Source organism: Asterias amurensis, chromosome 13 (assembly GCF_032118995.1).
Source record: "Asterias amurensis chromosome 13, ASM3211899v1".
Classification (NCBI taxonomy): domain Eukaryota; kingdom Metazoa; phylum Echinodermata; class Asteroidea; order Forcipulatida; family Asteriidae; genus Asterias; species Asterias amurensis.
In genome coordinates this window covers 1,675,375-1,689,932 of record NC_092660.1, presented here as the reverse complement: position 1 = coordinate 1,689,932, position 14,558 = coordinate 1,675,375, and the positions used below count along the sequence as shown (strand labels likewise).

General features: G+C 37.0%; 1 protein-coding gene across 1 annotated transcript in view; it reads right to left on the bottom strand.

Annotated features, from left to right (window-relative positions):
• The window catches only part of LOC139946346 (receptor-type tyrosine-protein phosphatase T-like), a 46,348-nt gene that overhangs the window by 26,215 nt on the left and 5,575 nt on the right, over window positions 1–14,558 (bottom strand). The window contains exons 7-16 of the mRNA XM_071943985.1: window positions 13,871–14,008; window positions 13,260–13,313; window positions 12,007–12,321; window positions 10,967–11,082; window positions 10,603–10,810; window positions 10,109–10,211; window positions 9,652–9,886; window positions 9,311–9,350; window positions 8,864–8,960; window positions 8,441–8,478 (exon numbers count right to left, since the gene is read on the bottom strand). Coding sequence (XP_071800086.1) covers window positions 8,441–8,478; window positions 8,864–8,960; window positions 9,311–9,350; window positions 9,652–9,886; window positions 10,109–10,211; window positions 10,603–10,810; window positions 10,967–11,082; window positions 12,007–12,321; window positions 13,260–13,313; window positions 13,871–14,008 — 1,344 coding nt within the window. The remainder of the gene's footprint in view (window positions 1–8,440; window positions 8,479–8,863; window positions 8,961–9,310; window positions 9,351–9,651; window positions 9,887–10,108; window positions 10,212–10,602; window positions 10,811–10,966; window positions 11,083–12,006; window positions 12,322–13,259; window positions 13,314–13,870; window positions 14,009–14,558) is intronic.

Here is a 14,558-nt window from a genome sequence, read left to right as displayed (position 1 = left end):
AAAATGAAAACCCGTTCACTTTATGATTTTCCCCCGATATCTGCAACATAAAAAAAAACATGTGACTCGGTCATAAAACAATAATAAATTTAAAAATTTAAAAGAAATTTTAAAGGAAAAGTGCAACATTTGTATACATTTTCCTATTTGTGGGCTAAACAAAAATGGTGGAAATTCTCTTGAAGTAAATTTGCAACATTTTCAGAACTATTTTTGTAACATCCTCCTGACCAGAAAAAACTTCTCTGCCAATCGAGCCCGTTGCCCATCAGCACGAAAAAAACCTCAGTTATCAAACAAAATCGGTCGAAACAATTACCACCCTCACAAAAATTAAAGCACTTTCCGGCTGCATTAAAGACAGTTAAATAACAACAATAAAAGTTAGTTTGACCGTCTTATAAAGTAGACCACTTTCTATCTTTACTTGACTGGTCGTTTTGGTAACGGCTTCCACAAGTTGATGGGCGGGAGGGGGGGGGGGGGGTCTAAATGTTTGCATACACGACATCAGCGCCCAGATGCATCCATATGGCCTCGTATATCAACTCGTACTGCTCCTGAACAAAATAAAACGATAATACAAAATGCAATATTTGGTTTTTCATTTGTAACTTAATTTTCAAGTCCTCTGAATGAAGAATCATTCATTCAGGTTGCACAAAATGTTGTGCGCACTTTTTGATGAAGACTTTACATGCATTTACTTAGGCTAACATTACTGAAACGCACGGCATGATAACAGCGGTATCAACCCTTGAGATATCAAACTCGGCTTACCTGTGACTGCACCAATCTATGACATGAGACTCTGAGTTTCTTGACTTCTTGGAAGACATCCACCACATTGTCAATATTCAGTCTCTCTATGACGTTAAGGAGAGCACAGAATGATCCACTAGCGCCCTCACCGTCACTGTCAAACAAGAAATAATAAAACAATTTTGAGTTGTCGTGAACACAGTAAACGTTTTGGGATTTGTTCTGTGTCAAACACAAATAATTCTACCATCCTATCATGTTCTTACAGCAACTCTTAGAGATGTTTCTTCTCTGTTTATATTTATATCTGGATCTTGACTGAAAATCGTTGAAAATAGTTGAAAAATTATCAAGTTACTGTCACAAACCGCAAAACGTAAACTTTGTTCTTTTCATTCAAAACAATGAGCCAGCTTAAAGTTACAACATTTATTTTTCAGAGTTTTGTTGGAATGCGTTTTTATTGAAAACTAGCAGAAGGAAATGACCAAACATCCTACATGCACTGAATTATAATTCGGTCGTCTTTATGCTCGAGTTGCCACTCTTTAACGGCTGTCACCAACTCCACGATGGATTTTGGTGACGATGGTACGCCACCAACGGGCCAGTTGAGTAGTTGAAGGTGACAAATCAGACGGGATTCCTGTGTATCAATGACAAGTATGAAACAAAAAATTACAACTTCTGGAATTGGAAAGTCAGTCAGTGCAAACAAAACTTGTTGTTTGATTTTGTAATGACATTGTAGGTATGCCCCAAGTATGGCATTGACGTCAAGGCACCATTAATGTATTATGCAACCTGGAATAGCTTCAGTGAGTTAAACGATTCTGCCTTTCAAACAGGTATAAAGGCTTGAAGTGAACTGTCCTTTATTTTCAAGATAGGGACATTATACATTATACACTTCACAATGGACAATCTTAAAATTGCTGGAAAGTTTTGAAGGGACACCATAATCAAGACGAACTGCAACAGAGGCTTTTACCTCCTCGGACATAATGAATTTGTTCCGTCCTCTTTAGTAGTTTGCTTTAAATCAAATGTTTTTACAAGAAATCAAATCATATGAATTCTGGGCCTGGTACTCTGTATATCTACCAGGGAAGTAACACCATTAGCTACAGCCAAAGTCACAGCCACAGTGACCTACTTAGACAGCCCTAGTTTCAATGATTAATTATAGCATTGTACCTGATCATCATCCAGGGCTAGGTAGCGTATAATGATGTTTGGTCCCACTTTATCAGTTGACTGTAGAGTGACTGTCAGATTGCCACATGATGCAGAGTCTCTCTCTGGCCAATACTCAACACATGTCTGTGGGGAAGACAAATTGGTAGAGATATTGATAATTTCTAAATTTAATCAAACTAATGAACAAATCACTTTTAGCAGATAATAACACAATTTATGTGTACTTTTAGCTTTAGTAAACAATAATTAATGGCTTAACTTCGTTTCAAATAAATTGAAAAATAAAAAATTACAAATACAATAAAAACAGTTTTGAAAAGAACAATAATTATTTCATATCAAATAAAGTCGATTTTCGAAATTGATTTTCCAAGCAACAATAAATGTTCTACTTACCGGGTCTTTTTTGTTTACTGTGTTCAACATGACGATACAAGTTGACTTGTAGTCATAAACCATTCTCCACATGTCACTGATGGTGTGGGGTAAGGGCATTTGGGTAGCAATGTACTTTCCTTTGGAGCTAGGACTCTGTAAATTCAGAAAGTTGATCCGTGACGGCCGAGGTAATTTGGGTCCAGTGAGGTTTTACGTAAAGTGTGTCTTTTTTTCCCAAGGAGTTGCAAAACAGAACCCAAAAAACTTAAATAAATTATTTTGTTTTTCTGCATTTGAAATAGGTACTAGTGAATTTTAAATTCAGATGCAATATTTCTGTTGAGGGTTGCTAGTAGTATGAACTTTAGAAACAGTGAGTTTTCAGATGGAAATATTTCTCTGGGGGATTGGTACTGGTATGAACTTTAGAATCAGTGAGCTATTAGATGGAAATATTTCTGTGATGGTTTGGTTTATCAAAAGGAACTCAACAAATCACTGAAGTATGATGACTTACATTAAGAAAGCAGGCATTGATGTAGTTGTTGGATCCATGTTGTCCTGATGTCATCAAGTGAGGTCGGAACTGATCAGCTTGAAAAATAAAATGTTGGTGACATTAATTTCACTGTTTGATCCAACAAGGATGTCCTAAACAGAGCATGCTTTGAGCTGGTTCAACCAAGCTTTAAATTAGCAACTGTGTGGTTGAAGAACTTACCCCAACACCCTCGGGTAGAGTAACAGCATTAGTTCAAAGAATATAAATAAAGTTGACTTCATTGACTGAATGCATTTATTTCAAAGTGATCGCAGAATAACTATAGCTTTAATTTGGTAGAAAAAATTAGTTTGCAAAGAAACATACAACAGCTTTGTCATGAGAGGTTATTTATAAACTGAATAAAACCTCACCTGGTAGTTTGTCTGGAAATCTGTTCTTCTCAACGTTTTCTGGTTGCCGACCTCCTTTAAATTTGACAGGGTCCGGAATATTGGTGACCAAATTCAGGGTCTGTTTAAAGACAGTAAGAATGATTTGAAAATAGTATGATTAGGTGAATATTGAATGTTTATTCCACTTACCTCAGGACTACGTCAGAGATGACATCATTTGCATCTCGTAATCGGGGAGATTTTGTACAAAATTAAGCAGGGAGATGTTTAAAATTGCATTTAATAAGGAGACTTTGCCAGTGCTTCCTACATACAGTATAAGGGTATGGAACCAAGACATAACATTATTTATGCATGACGAAACACTTTTAATGAAATGTTGGAATATAAATTTCCAGACTCCTCAATTGAGAAATACAAACATAATGAAATGAAACAAAATTGATAAAAAGAGCTGTCACCTCAAACTCTAGTTGCAGTCCTGTCTTCCTACTGCCCTTTGTGACTTTCTTCAAAGCAGTCAGCTTGGTGGTAATCTGTTTCGGTTTAAAACTGGTGTCACCACAAAGGAACGTCTCAATCAGGACTTCAAAGATAAACTCATATTGGGCCTGTTTTGATTAATACAAAAAAATCGTTTTACGAAGGGCCTTTTCCTTGAAAAATATTTAAATTTAATAGATATTTTTGAAGAGGCACTATGGCCAAGACCATTTTTGTGTAAATCCACCAAACCTACGGTGGTCTAGATGTTAAGAGATCTAGTTTTAAACACCTCCTGAATAAGAAAATCGGTTTTAGCACATTGTGATACAAAAGTTTACAACTTTCACGTTGATATCAAGCACTAAAAGCCTAACAAAAGTGATGTTTGTGAAAGCTTAAACTATAATTATGCAAACGTCATTTGTCAATCTCTACAAAATTATTGTTTACTTTTTGTTAACATTTGGGCAGCATCTACATTGATAAGCCTTTCTCCAATGTGATTGTTTCATTTCTGGTTTCTGGCACTATTCGAGAACACATTGGACAAAACGGGAAAACACTAGACAGAACTTGTTCAAATGGCCTCAGATAAATTGATGTTCTAATTTACTTTTTGTAAACAATTTGGGCAGCATCTACTCTGATAAGCCTTTCTCCAATGTGATTGTTTCATTTATGGTTTTGGGCACTAAACAAGAAAACATTGGACAAAACGGGAAAACACTAGACAGAACAAAAAATGACCTCAGATAAATTAATGTATCTAATTTACCGGTGATTGAATCATCTTCATCCGTTTGTCTCTCATGCCGCAAGCAAAGTTCCAGATATCGACTCGATCTTCTGCTTTTGCCTGGTCCAACATGGCGTCCAAAACCACAAACACACCAGTGCGACCGATTCCAGTGCTACAAAAAACATGAATAACTACAGGCATGACCATTGTGTGAATTAACATTTAGATGAGTCTTAGCCTCTGTTCAAATACAACCCTGTTTTCTTGCTTAACTTATTTCCAGGCGCTATAACCAACTGCTTGATAACCAAAATCCAACAGACAGAAATACATCCCCTACCACTCATTCAACGCCCTTCCCTCTCTCTCCAGTCCAAATTCTTGTTTAAAAGAAAAACACGGCTCCAATGGTTTCAGCATAGCCTGTCTCTCAAAAGTGCTCTTGATTTTCCAATGATTGCGCCTAAACTATTACAGATATCTGAAACACTGTGAGTCTGACCGGTTTTACTTTTTCTGTTTGTCTTAAAGGCAGTGGACACTATTGGTAATTACTCAAAATAATTATTAGCATAAAACCTTTCTTGGTGACGAGTAATGGGGAGAGGTTGGTGGTATAAAACATTGTGAGAAACAGCTCCCTCTGAAGTGCCATAGTTTTCGAGAAAGAAGTAGTTTTCCACGAGTTTGATTTCGAGACCTCAGATTTAGAATTTGAGGTCTCGAAATCAAGCATCTGAAAGCACACAACTTCATGTGATAAGGGAGTTTTTCTTTCATTATTATCTCGCAACTTCGACGACCAATTGAGCTCAAATTTACACAGGTTTGCTATTTTATGCATATGTTGAGGTACAAAAGTGAGAAGACTGGTCGTTGACAATTACCAATAGTATCCAGTGTCTTTAAGTAATGTGCAATCACAAAAGTACCAACCTGCAATGAACGACCATTGGACCAACATTCTTTTGGTTGTAGCTGGACTTGACCATTTTGACAAAGTTCACCACTTTGATTGGATCATCAGGCAAGGCCGTATCAGGCCATGTTGTGAAATGATACTGACGAACTTGTCTGGTCCATTCATCCTAAAGTATTGTGAAAGTAGAATTTTGAACTTAAATAAACGGCAGCATCCACAGTGTATAGAAAATGCAAGATCAGACCCAAATTAACTGTCAGCAGGGGCAATTTGCAAAGGTTGTAATTCATTACCATACCTCTAATTTCAGAGTCATTATGAAGTCTCTGACAATGTAGTCTGCGTGTGTTTCCTCTTTTTTCAAAGTGACAACATAATCGCCGTACTGTGCTGTTTTGTCTGGCCAATATTTCTCACATTTTTCCTGAAAGATTAAAAAAGAAAAGAGCAAACCAATGAAAACCATCTGGCAAAAAACATGAGCAAGGTGGGCTTCGCCGACTGCTCCGAGATAAAATTTAGTGTCCCCCTTTATCAGGCACCCTTTGCATTTGACTTAACATAGCGCCCTCGCTCGCTGAGGTAAAATGAGGCAGACCGTTGGATGACGGCTGCTATTGGTGTAGCCAGAACATCTGACGTCACACTTTGAGGCACGTGATTTAAGCCAGAGAGTAGCCTTTAGCCTAGATCAATCCCCGTCCATAACCACCTTTCACCTACATTAAATTTCAAACTTTATCACTGTTTCTGAAAACCAAGTACCAATATTTATTCTTGCAGATAAAGACAGGGTGTCAATCTACTTTTGGTGTAAAACAATTATGTGAGCTCATTGTCCCAGCAGCAATGCATCTTAAATTACCTTGACTCCTTCTTGTAGGTTGGTGAGCATGACAATCTTAGTGGTATTCTCCTGCCATATCATCCTCCACATATCACAAACAGAAGCCTTGTTTGGACCTGAAATTGTGATTCATAAAATAATAATGAGATATTCAGTGAGCTGCCGATCCATATTTTATACCAAAATGAAGAAATTTACCCCATAAAGTGTAGTATTTGCCTTCTAAAAATTAATAATTTCATCTCAGGCAACTTTTGCCACGACTGAGGCTTAAATCCACACTCTGACGACAGACTCTTGTGCTAAGCTGCTCGGCCACATTTTTACAAATTGTTTGTAGGCCTATAGTTCCTTTAACTTTTTAGTGTTCTGACCTCTAAGAACAGTTGCATAAGTTTGTTTATTAACTTGTTTTACCTTGGCTGGCTATGTATTTGTTCGGTTCATTGAAACCCTGAAATGAGAAGAAGGAAGTATTACGACAGTGGTTACATCATTTGCATTCCAAAGATGTATTTTTAAAACAGTCCTTTTCTGGGCTGGTTGAACGAATTTAATCTAGATTTTTGTACTGTTTTTTTTTTAAACACTCTTTCGGGGAAGTTTTGCTTTATTTACTGTATCATTGTTTAATCCAGCTTGTGGCTTATCGATTTGGTCTTTGCGCCATAAGCACCTTAATTTTGTGGATTGTGGCGCCTTCAAATAGTCTTTACTAATTAATAAGTTGTTGCGTCATAAGTGGTTGGAGTCCTCTTCTACTCCAGCGGTCCATCAACTTATCTTTACAGACGGACAGGGAACAGAACTAATTGGGAAGTTTTCCGAACTTGATTCAGTTCTTTGTAAAACTGGAGTGGTCTATTATCGATTCTTTAGATTAGAAACAGTAATTATGATTAACTTACATCTATGTAACTTGCATTTACATAATCGGAGTCTGGTTGATCTGGTAGTTTCTCAAGCACAACACGAGAAAAATCGTCTGTGGTGGACAAAAAGTTAGGAATCCAATAAATGTATAAGGCCATTAATTTGAACAGTTGAGGACAGAGAGGCATGGAGATCTATGGTGCCTAAATTCACTTGGGGTGCCAACACCTCATTTGAGATCGAACATTTCAGAATGATGTATGAAAACAATGTTGATCATAAGTAATAATCATTTTTAACTCACATGGAATGACGGTTACATAGCGATTCTTCTCCTTGTTTTTGTCATCCTTTGCTCTTTCACATGAATGACGGTCGAAATCGGGCAAACTCTAAATATTGAAAATAAATACAAAAATTAAACTCTTATTCTCAATCATCTTGCTCGTCGTCATCATTAGCGTGTATTGGTAAAGGCAATAAACCCAATGAATAAACAAATTCACATCTTGTTATTATAATATATATAAATTATATTATCATAACTCACCTCATAGTCAAACAGAAACCCATTGCCTTCTTTGTACGTTTCCGTCTTCTTCTTGCTGACATAATCTTTCAACTCTGACAACGGAATCGGGAAAGAAGCCGTAAATTGCTTCTTCTCCTTAACCGGCTTCGGTCTGGCTGGTGCTGTGGCCAGTGAAGTGGCTGGTTTATTGGCTGGTGCAGTGGCTGGTGTAGTTGCTGGTAGAGCGGATGGTGCAATGGTTGGCACATTGGTTATGGTTTCAGCAATAACATCATAGGTGACATCAACGTCAGGATTTTCTAGTCCTGTAGAAAGTTTATCATGACCTACTCGCACTCCCGCTGTTAAAACAAATGAAAACAAACATTTGATAACAAACTTAACTGAAGTTGTCAACAGAAGAGGAGGTGCAGCACTTATTTAAAATCTATGTAATATTTGACCAATCTTCAGTAGTTTAGATGCTTTAACACATCTCCATTGTTCGTGTCTGTCAACGACAAAATTAAATCCAAACTTCAGTAACTAGGATGTAATTGTTAAGATGTGAGCATGACTACATTCCAACTTTTTAGCAACTCCTGTAATTCTCGATTTTAGCGAGTTTAAGGGTAGCTATTCTTAGCACTACAGAATAGAAGAATGGGCAGGGTTTCTTTGTAATATGAAGAAAATAATAGTCATACATTGTAAAAAGCCCTGAATTTAAATTCAAGTCTAATATTCTCATCCTTTCAGACAAACCTGCACAAAATTTTGATTTAAATAAAAGGGAAGTTTACTGAGTTGTAAGTTGTGACCTACCATTTACAGCGTAGAGATGTCTAAGCCTCTTCTTTCGCCTGTCAAAGGTACGGAAAATAAACAACATATACAAAATTAACCTCTCACTAAGCAAAGATTAATTGCATTGATTGGTTCATTAACGCATTAAGAAGGGTTTATCACATGCTTTGCAGCCGAATGCTGAGATCTACAGAGCTTCTTAATTGAAAAGATCATTAATTTGACCCCTCGAAATATTTTTGCGTTACTCGAAGTATTTTTGTTTTCCCTTAAAATACTAGTTGTAAGAAACCAATTAAAATATTAAAAGTAATTTCTTTCCCGTGATATGTATTTTCGTTCCCTCAAAACAACATTATGGGGGATCAAATTAATATTTGGAGGTGACGAAAAAATTTCGAGGGAGCGCAGAAATTACTCAATTGAGACTTTAATAACTACCTTATTTTGAAGACGACAGCAACCACAATACCAATCAGGACAATCAGCATCAATGGAACCACAAAAGCAGCTATCGGTGGGCTTGCACTTTGTGGCACTGACAAACAAAGATCGTTTACATTTTTAAAGAAAGTACACAACAAAGCGTCCTATAAATATCCATTTAGGACTCCTATAATAAGTTATGTAGTGACGTATGCAGCAGTAACACTAATCAAATGACATGCATCTGTATGTGCATCGTTGTATGTACCCATTTGTGGATGGTGCCCTTTATGAATAATATATTTTATTCTTACTTAAGTATAAAGGAACCAGACTATTGTTCCCTTCATGTCTTACTTTGAAGACCCCTGGTTGAAACAAAACAACATTTTACAGTATGATTAAAGGTGAAGTTTTTAAGCAGTTGAATTTAAGCAAACTTGTCACAAAACAGTAAATTACCTTGAACTCTGAGCGGCTCACTCCACTTAACGGCATAAGTCTAAAAAAAAATGAAGAGAAAAATCAAAACAACACATCTTTAGGCTGTTATCTAACTTCCATAAAAATTCAAATTTCAAAGCATGTTTACATGCTTTCAATGCCTAGAACTTGACGTTAGCGACTCAACGTTTCGATCAGTATGCCTGATTGTCTTCGGGAGAAATCTGAAGCCAGCACTCTTCTTATTGGCAAGCGTGTCAGAGAGTACACACACAACAGCATGCACATGGCCCTTTGTTGCGAGAGGTCATTTTGTCATTGTTAAAATAATCACACAAGAAGTAAAATTCAAGGCTTACCGATTGAGAAATCCTACTGACTGATCCAAGGTAGATGTCATACTGAGTGTTGCCTTCCAGGGGTTTGTTTCCCTCTGTTTCTCCGTCACCCACAGTGAATGTTGCAGGGAGATCCTTCTTAGGTAATTCTGCAGCTACATAGTCAAGAGTTGGTTCAGTGGATCGTTGGTACCTTGATCCCCTGGTGTCCCGTCTAGCGACTGTCTTAACCCGCTGTACACCAACTTGTATGCCTCTAAACAATATAGAAACAACATCATGAGTAGGTATTTAAATTTCAGTTTTCATTGTTTCAGTAACAATGTTGATATTTTCTTTGACAATTTTGTTCAAGACCAAACAGAGGCAATTTTAAAAACCGAAAATGATGCTTCACTATACACAACACATAAAATCAATGAGAAAAGATGAATGAAAATTATACAGGTTAAAAATTGTTTGCATGTTTTCAACTTACGTGATGTACTTTGACGAGGATGGAAGACTCAAAGCTATAGTGACTGTGGAAGATGTCAACTGTGAAATATCTTTTCCGGATAGCTGAGTCGGAGCAGGAAGATCTGTAAAGTCAAGGAAAATATGTACCTTGGGGAGATTCTCTTTCCAAAAAAGAACATAACGGAGCATCTCAAAAGTCAAAAGAGGGAATGTTCTTTCGCGCCTAGAATAATGTCAAACTTTGGAGACGTTCCCAAACAAGAATGTGACACAGTTAGGCTTTGACATAGCCAACAAAGAAATAAAACAAATATATATTTTCGTTTTGAAATACGAATTTTAATTTTGGTGACTTGGAAACATTGAAACAGTTGACATTGTAGTTCATATGACTTTACGTCGACAAAACAAAATTCGTAACACCGGTCTTAAAACGGTTTTAGATGTTCAAGTAAAAATTTAGCATTCACCATTTTAAGGTAATTTTGATAACTGAATGATGTCCCACAATACCTGTCTCAACTTCAGTAAATGCCTCTAATGTTGCATCCTCTCCAACGCCAGCACTGTTGAAACCTTCTAGTCGGAAATCATATTTTGTTGTTGGTTCTAAACCACTGATGTTGCTGTGCATATCTGATGGTTCTATATCAACCGATTGAAATGAGCTGTTTGGACTAAAGCTGGTGTCATAAGGTTTGTCCAGCACCCTGTATGAGAGCTGTACATTTTTTTGAAAATGGGAAACAAAAAGACACTGAAAATTTTCACAAACACTTACACTCAAGTAAACTTAATTGAGGTTTTAAATAATTGAATGTGTACTAATTTGAAACAAAAGTTGTTTTGATTTAAACAATCTGCTATGAAGACTCACTCTGTATTTAGTTATCACACCATTTCTTTGACCACATGGTATTTCACTCCAGCTAAATGCCACACTATGCTTCGTTGTTGAAGTAGTCTTGAAATCTGTTGGTGATCCCGTCGGCTCTAAAATAATAATTTAAACACAAAACTTTAAAATTTGCTTTTATACCCTTCTGTTGAAAACTTAATCTTTGTCATGATGATGACCAGAATGTACTAGAATCACTGTGTTAATTGATAACAAGTTGTATAATAATTATGTATTCTACATCGTCTCTCTACACTTATATACACTGAATGCCTACGGGTGAAAGTGCTAGTCATTTTCAAGATCATTGACTTCCTTACTAGAAAGATTTCAAATACAAATGATTAGAATATTGAACAGATGTTACTCAATCCTGTTAGATGTCATCTTACTTGGATTAATTTACAAAGTCCGGTATTTAAAAAAAAATGTTTCAAGAGAGAACCACATTCACCTTTAAGCGTTGGTTTCTTTGCGAAACCAACATATTTAGGGAAAGTAGCTCTTGCTAAGTAGCTCTTGCAGAAGTATTCCTTCTGCATGCCGTAGGTTTCCTCTAAATTGTCTGAGAACATTACTTTCTGTGACATTTGTAACATAGTTTGTGCTGCTCTGGTCTCCGAAGCTTACGCACGTTGACAAGTCCATGTGTCTTATACAAAGATCTTGTAAGCCAAGTCCAGCGGCTTCATTTTTATTACATCGTCGACGAAAAACTAACTCCGATTCCTGACTAAAAAGGGCTTCTTGTACCCAGTAAGAATAATTTGTTTTTTTTCACAGGAATGTGAATTATAATGGCATTTCCACATGTCATCAGTAACCTTTGGGGTTTTACTTATATGTTTCAACAGTCTTCTGAGAACAGTATCCTTAGATAACTGTATTACTAAAGTTGAAAATCAGAAGAGCATGAATTATTTATGTATAAGATAATTTTGTGTTAAAAAAAGGTCTGAGTTCAGATAAAAGTGTAGCATTTCTCATCACTTTAAAAGTACTTTTCCTGTCAGGAATACCTTTCTCATGTGTTGTCAGTTCGATATAGTCCTCAGTCTGAGGTACCCCAAGTCCTGCCTCATTCCTGGCAAACACACGAACCATGTATATTGAATTGGGTAATGAATCAGGATGTGGGAAAGGAGACTGTCTCGCTGTTGTGTTGTGTAGAGTTTGAAATTCACCATCCATCTCTTGGCAAAGATCTCTCGTAACCAGTTGATACTGTATCGCATAGTCGATAACAGGACACTTGTTTTGAGGAGCTTTTATCCATGTAATGGTTCTGCTGGGGTCTTGCTCAGAGCTGACTTCATATATCACTGATACAGGAACTGAAAAGATTAACCACCATAAATCTGTTTTACTCCCTCCCTTTCCAGAAGTTGTCTCAACTTTATTTTAACTTTACATTTCCTAACAAGTAGTGGCAAGTGCCGGCTGCAAAGATTGATCTACCACACTGTATATGTTAGGCAAAAAAGTTGTTTTTCAACAACATGATCAATGCACTTAAAGTACAATTGATAGCGATGTTCACCTTCTCCTTGCATTTCCTGCCTTATATGTTTCTTTCATTTCTCCCAAGTTATGTCAAGTGTTTGTCACGGTTCGCCAGCTTTTAGGGTCAGTAACAATCTGATTAAACAACCAAAAGTTAGTATATTTGGTTTTTATTATTTTGAATCGTGGTTCAGAGCTTCTTCGCCTTTTTCTTCTTCCTTATTTGTTTTAGTACAACCTTCAAAATGAGTAAAAGAACTCACTGCCAGACACTAGAGCGAACCTTAATCTCAACATTGTATTTTTATGTGCACTATGGGGTCTTTTACTACATTTGGTACGCACGGAACCTACGGCTTTACGTCCCATCTGAAGGACAAAGCAATGCCATTTAAACGATGTGATTATATACGTCATGTTTCGCCGGGCAAAAAGACACGTATAGTCATGGTAAGATTGCATACACTTTCTAGCTGGCTGCCAAAACACAAAGGTTTTGCCCGGCGGTATGCGCGTGAATCATGTAATCGTTTCCGAGTGACGTCAGAGGTCACATCGTCTATAACAACCAGGACTCGAACCCACACTCTGCCGACCAGAAGCAGAGGTTGATTCCGGTGCTCTTAATAACCACTCTGCCACGACGTGCCAAACACTATAAACTCGTCTATGTGGATGGACAAAAACTTTTAGGTATAGGCTTCACCGGTCCCTGTATTTCGTATAAGAGTGGATACAATTAATGTTGAGGCTCAAGTGCTGACCTTACCATAACACGCTGTACAGTCTGGAAACAGACCAATCTGGCCATACGGGCAAGAGTCTGAAAGAAAACGTTGGTAAAGTTTCGAATAAAAAATAAAAAGTAACTGTGCTTTCATTACTTCAGTGTTTAAATACCCTTACATAAGAGAACATGTTTAGACTAGCCTAATGAATAATAGCCAAGAATACTTTATAGCGCCAGTAGGCACCCACGTTTGTCTTGAATGTTGTGTTGGATGGAATGCCTCATGTATAGCTCAGTTGAGCACCGTCGTGTTAATCCGGAGATCTCAAGGTTCTAGCCAATTTACTTTGGGCAACCCCCAAATTAATTTCCTTTTTCTGTAACTTATGATAATTGACACCGCAATGCTGATCAAGTAGTCAGCAAGTTTACGAGCTGTAAAATCACAAACTCTCTGCTGATCACTGATGTGGATGAGAATACAATAACTTATTATAGTTGACTTTATTATATCAAGTCACTAATTACTGTCTGCATGACTATACATGTAGTTTGTCTCAATAACAAGTCATTTTCATCATGTTTATGTAAGGAAAGGGAAAAGGACCGATGGTCAGCTGGAAACAAAGTAAATAAAATTCCATACTTACTTTGGCAGTTATCACCTCTAAAGCCGTTTGCACACATCACATTATTTGGGCATGTTCCGTAGCCTTTGTCACAAACTGCATTATTTTCACAATGGCATCTGTGCACACAGTTAACTCCAAACCGACCATCAGGACAAACTATATTTAAAAATAGTGTAGAATGACAGATTTTAACAGAAAGTACATTTTACAAGGCGATATGAATTGTTGGTAAAATGTCTAAATTTTCGTTATTTTCAGCAGAAAGTATGAAATTAAAATTGACACACCCAATATGACGTCTTGTGTACCGCAACTGTGTTTGAGGATCAAAGATTGAGACATATTCTTCTTGACCTTTTTTTGTTTTTTTTTCCTGAAAAAGACTGACAATTTACATTTATTGAATATGTTATCTCTTGACTGCGTTATGCCACTGACATCATACTGGACGCAAAGGACCTTGTTTTGCCAGATCCAGAATTAACACACTCCTTAACCCTTTCATGCACATTAATTGTTTATTTGTTTGTTGAAAATGGCGACCACCCAAAAGTAGGTCACAACAGCACCATCAAGTGTCCTCTTTCCAATTCTGAAAACTGTGTGGTGGTGTGATCTTTATCTTTTGTTTGACAACTAGTTTTCTGAAAGGATTTAAAACTGATGCTAGCGACAGGTTGGCGCATGAAAGAGTCGAGAGTTTGTT